This window comes from Nematolebias whitei, chromosome 18, assembly GCF_014905685.2.
Source record: "Nematolebias whitei isolate Nwh7 chromosome 18, NemWhi1, whole genome shotgun sequence".
NCBI classification, from domain to species: domain Eukaryota; kingdom Metazoa; phylum Chordata; class Actinopteri; order Cyprinodontiformes; family Rivulidae; genus Nematolebias; species Nematolebias whitei.
In genome coordinates, this window is record NC_056515.1 from 934,266 (window position 1) to 938,358 (window position 4,093).

Sequence of the window (4,093 nt, forward strand, 5' to 3'; positions counted from 1 at the left end):
TAAAAACGCACAATTCAATAAAAGCGCACAATTCAATAAAAGCGCACAATTCAATAAAAGCGCACAATTCAATAAAAAGCGCACAATTCAATAAAAAGCACACAATTCAATTAAAAAGCACTCAATTCAATTAAAAAGCACTCAATTCAATTAAAAACAATTCAATTAAAAACACTCAATTCAATTAAAAACACTCAATTCAATTAAAAACACTCAATTCAATTAAAAACACAAATTGCACATTCCAGCAGTAAACAACACAACAACGAGACCAGAGCTTCGGTGCATAGCAACAAACTATCTGCCTCCGTTAAGTTAAGCAGCAGTTTGTGTGAATCATGCCGTAGTGTATATTTGATGTCCATTGAAATGTCTCTCCTTTTCCCTCAGCTGTGGACTTCTTCAACCAGATCAACATGCTGTACGGCACCATCACTGACTTTTGTACAGAGGACAGTTGTCCTGTCATGTCTGCTGGGCCAAAGTAAGAGCAGCTGTGAAGCATCATGTGGACGTGCTGTCACTTGTCACTCCTCCTATCTACCGTTTTATAAATCTACTCTTCTGTCTTCCTGTTTGTCTTTAACTGTAGTAATGATTTTGACTCATGAATATTAGTACATATAATTAAAAACAACTTAAATCTCAAAGAACAGAAAGGTCCAAAGTTTCCTCCATGGTTTCCAGTAGCATGATGCAGGAACAATAAGTTCAGCTTTTCACTGTGCCTTGAACAAATGAAAGCACCTCCAACTGTTGGTTTCTGCAAACAGAGTAGTTTGACATCAACGTTTGGGCCGTACTGCAGTGCCATCAGAACCTTTAACTGGTGTCTTTTTCAGTTGCTTCTACCCAGAACTGGTTTGTTGTCTACAATTATAACAATGTGGCCTTGACTCTGTCAGCTGAACGTTCCCTCCGAGTTCTGGGCGAGTGTCTGCCTGAAGCAGAGTCCACGTGTCCGAGCATCTTGTTTACAAGTGGCGGTGAGGTGGAGTAGGACGTGGAGCAACGGATTGACAGTAATAAAGGTGTTGCTCGGTCTGTCATGGTGAAGAGGGAGCTGAGCTGGAAGACGAAGCTCTTGATTGTTTGCTCTGTTGCAACCTTCGTCTGTGTCACGAGATCTAGATCATTAACTGTTGATACGGCACAGACTTAAAACAATGAAAGACACTTCCAGTCCGTCCTTTGTCCACGCAGGTTCAGCCTTTCAGCCGGCGACTGCTGTCGTTTATTCAAGGCTCAGACGTTCGTTTGGGTTGCACAGTCTTAAACAACATCAATAATCCTTTGACGTTTATTAAGATAAAAACATTAGGAATCATCATTCAAATAAGAGGGACACTAAAACGTTGTTAAAAAGAATAGAAAACTATTCAGCAGCGGTTGTGTAAAACACAGCTACGATGTGTTGGAATAAAGGTTTAAAATGATGAGGGTGAAAACAAGTTCCAGACGCTACAGGACAGAGATAAGAAAACGCTCCATCAAAAGGTCAGAGTGCAAAACACACGACACTAATCTTTACACAGTCCATCATTTGAGTGTACTGTCCAAACTGCTGCTCATCTTCAGGTGAACTTGTCCTGGACTTCTTTCATGCTAATGTCAGTTGTTGATGAGCATCCAAATGAGCATGAGGTTTGGTGACTCCTCAACTGTTTCTCTTCTGTGGTGCAAGTCAAAGTGTGTCTGTCCAGTCGGGCTCTGATTCAGAACATCTGATGCTACATTATCCCCTTCCATGTGTTACATTTTCTGCAGGTATGAGTATCACTGGGCTGATGGAACCAACATCAAGAAACCCATTAAATGCTCGGCCCCCAAGTATATTGATTACCTCATGACCTGGGTGCAGGACCAGCTTGATGATGAAACCCTTTTCCCTTCAAAGATCGGTGAGACTTTGTCTGGTTTCTGCTCCGTTCTGAGGAAAAACCATTGTTCTGCATCATGGATGTGGACTGTCTGCTTTAAATCATGTTTGTCTAATGTTTGAAACATTTCTATAAGATCTCCAGCACTGCACTGCTCTCCATGATCTACTGAGAACATAGTTGGATTGTAGCAAACATGGAACACTTCCTTCAATGTTAACACATTCATGACACTGCCATGCCCTTAGTACTCTCAGACTCCCCAAGACACTCTTCTGTGCCTCAATGTGTGAGCACTATGTTATTTTGAAGCAGCTCCCACATAAATATAGACACACATACTTCAACATTACCAAGTAATTAATAAAAGTATACACGGATGTGACTGAGCTACAAGGCTCCATGGTGGAGTCCTCCTGGCTCTTCTTCCATGGGGCTATAAAATGTGCCGTTTCAACATGTCTCAGATTTTGTGATTATGAAATGACTTACTCTTGGAGTTGAGCTTGAATGGTTTTGGACGGTATTCTTGGCTCTTTTTCCATCATCTTCACTCTCTGATCAAACTAGGATTGCATCTCCTCTTGTGTCCACATACTAGAGCACTGGCTACAGTCTCATGAACTTTGTACTTTTAAATTATATTGACAGCTGTTATAATGTAATACTCTGGTCAGAGGAACATGAAGGTGCTTGCAGATGGTCTTGATGCACAACTCTTTTTTCTGAGCTCTTCAGCCAGCTCTCATCGTTGCTTTCTCTGCTCCAAGTTCCACGTGGTGCACACGACCATTCTAACCTACTCAGCAGATTACTTGTTTCTTATAAAGAGGCTGAATGAAAACCTGATAAAAGCCTCAATGCACCTGTGTTCGTATTTTTTTAAGTCCCCGCTGTTCTCTCTTCGTGGGTCGCCACAAGTCCTCCTCCTCCATCTCACTCTGTCCTCTGCGTCCTCTGTCCTCACTCCGTCCACCTCCATGTCCTCTCTAACTGCATCCATATAGCTCCTCTTTGCACTAAGTTTGTGTGCTGCCTGTGTGGTGGGTGGGGGCATGATAGGTTGCAGCCAAGACATGAGGCTAGCCTGCCCAGTCCTGCTCCATGGATGTGCTACCAGCACAATAATGAACCAACATGAGCTTGCTACAGAGCTTTTGTGCATGCTTAAGACCATCTACATCCTGTCAAACTTGATCTCATCGAATGGGGAATCCTGAACACCTTAAGAACCGGCAAAAAGCATCCAAGTTCTGGCTGTTTTATGTGTATTTGTAATAAACACTGTAGCAAGGCCCTTCAGTGTATTCAGCAGCTGTTAACGGTTAGATCACAATCCTATCCTTAGAAAGAGAAGCTTCATTTCATTCTAAACTGATTAGACGACACCGTCTGGACTGTGTTTAACCATATACAGGACCACAGAGATGATGACGGTAGTTGATGCTTGCAATGTTCTCAGCCTCTTAACTAGCTGAGACGTGTTGTTCAGGGTGGAACTGAATTTTCTCTTATGTCAGCAAGTCTAACCATGAGTCTGATGGGCTGAGTACTGTTCACACTAAATATGTCTGCCCATAGGCAATAAATTAAAACATGTCTATGATGTTTAAATCTGTTGTTCTGTCAGAACTATCTTGATGCTTCTTGTCACATGGTGTGTTGCAGTAAACGCACCCTGCTGAGACACATTTTAAAGGTTTCATCACATCCGGAGCCTCTGAAACAAAAGGGTTAAAAGAGTTGTACAGCTACAGTAAGTAGTTTTATTAAGAGCTGCTCGTGTATCCAGAAGCTCTTTGAAATAAATGGCTTTGCACTCCAGCTGTCTCTGTATGCCTGTAAAGTGTAGCAAATCACCCCATCAGGCTGCTTTACTCCACTTTACTACAGAAACATGGACCATTTGTTGAAACTTGACATTTCTATTCTACAATCACATTTTGAACAAGTTAAGACCATAAGGTGGTCCATTGTTGTAGTCATGATTGCTCTCACTTTATCATGCTGTAGCCTGCCTGTGAACACTTTTGTAATCAAGGAGAACAAACTGTGGAGTCTGTGGATCCTGTTCTCTTGTTTTTTAGCTGACCTACGGTAACAGGAAACCAAAGTAATAAGAGACGAAGCACAGTTAGAGCCCCATGTTTGAGTCTTTTACAGTACAAAAATATTTACATTTATTATTGTATATACACACACACACACACATA

The 4,093-nt window shown here is 41.7% G+C and overlaps 1 protein-coding gene across 2 annotated transcripts in view; it reads left to right on the forward strand.

The window, feature by feature from the left end:
- The window catches only part of LOC119424699 (MOB kinase activator 1B), a 14,763-nt gene that overhangs the window by 6,551 nt on the left and 4,119 nt on the right, over nucleotides 1–4,093 (forward strand). For both annotated transcript variants that reach the window (XM_037692192.1, XM_037692193.1), the window contains exons 3-4: nucleotides 391–484; nucleotides 1,768–1,901. In XM_037692192.1, coding sequence (XP_037548120.1) covers nucleotides 391–484; nucleotides 1,768–1,901 — 228 coding nt within the window. The remainder of the gene's footprint in view (nucleotides 1–390; nucleotides 485–1,767; nucleotides 1,902–4,093) is intronic.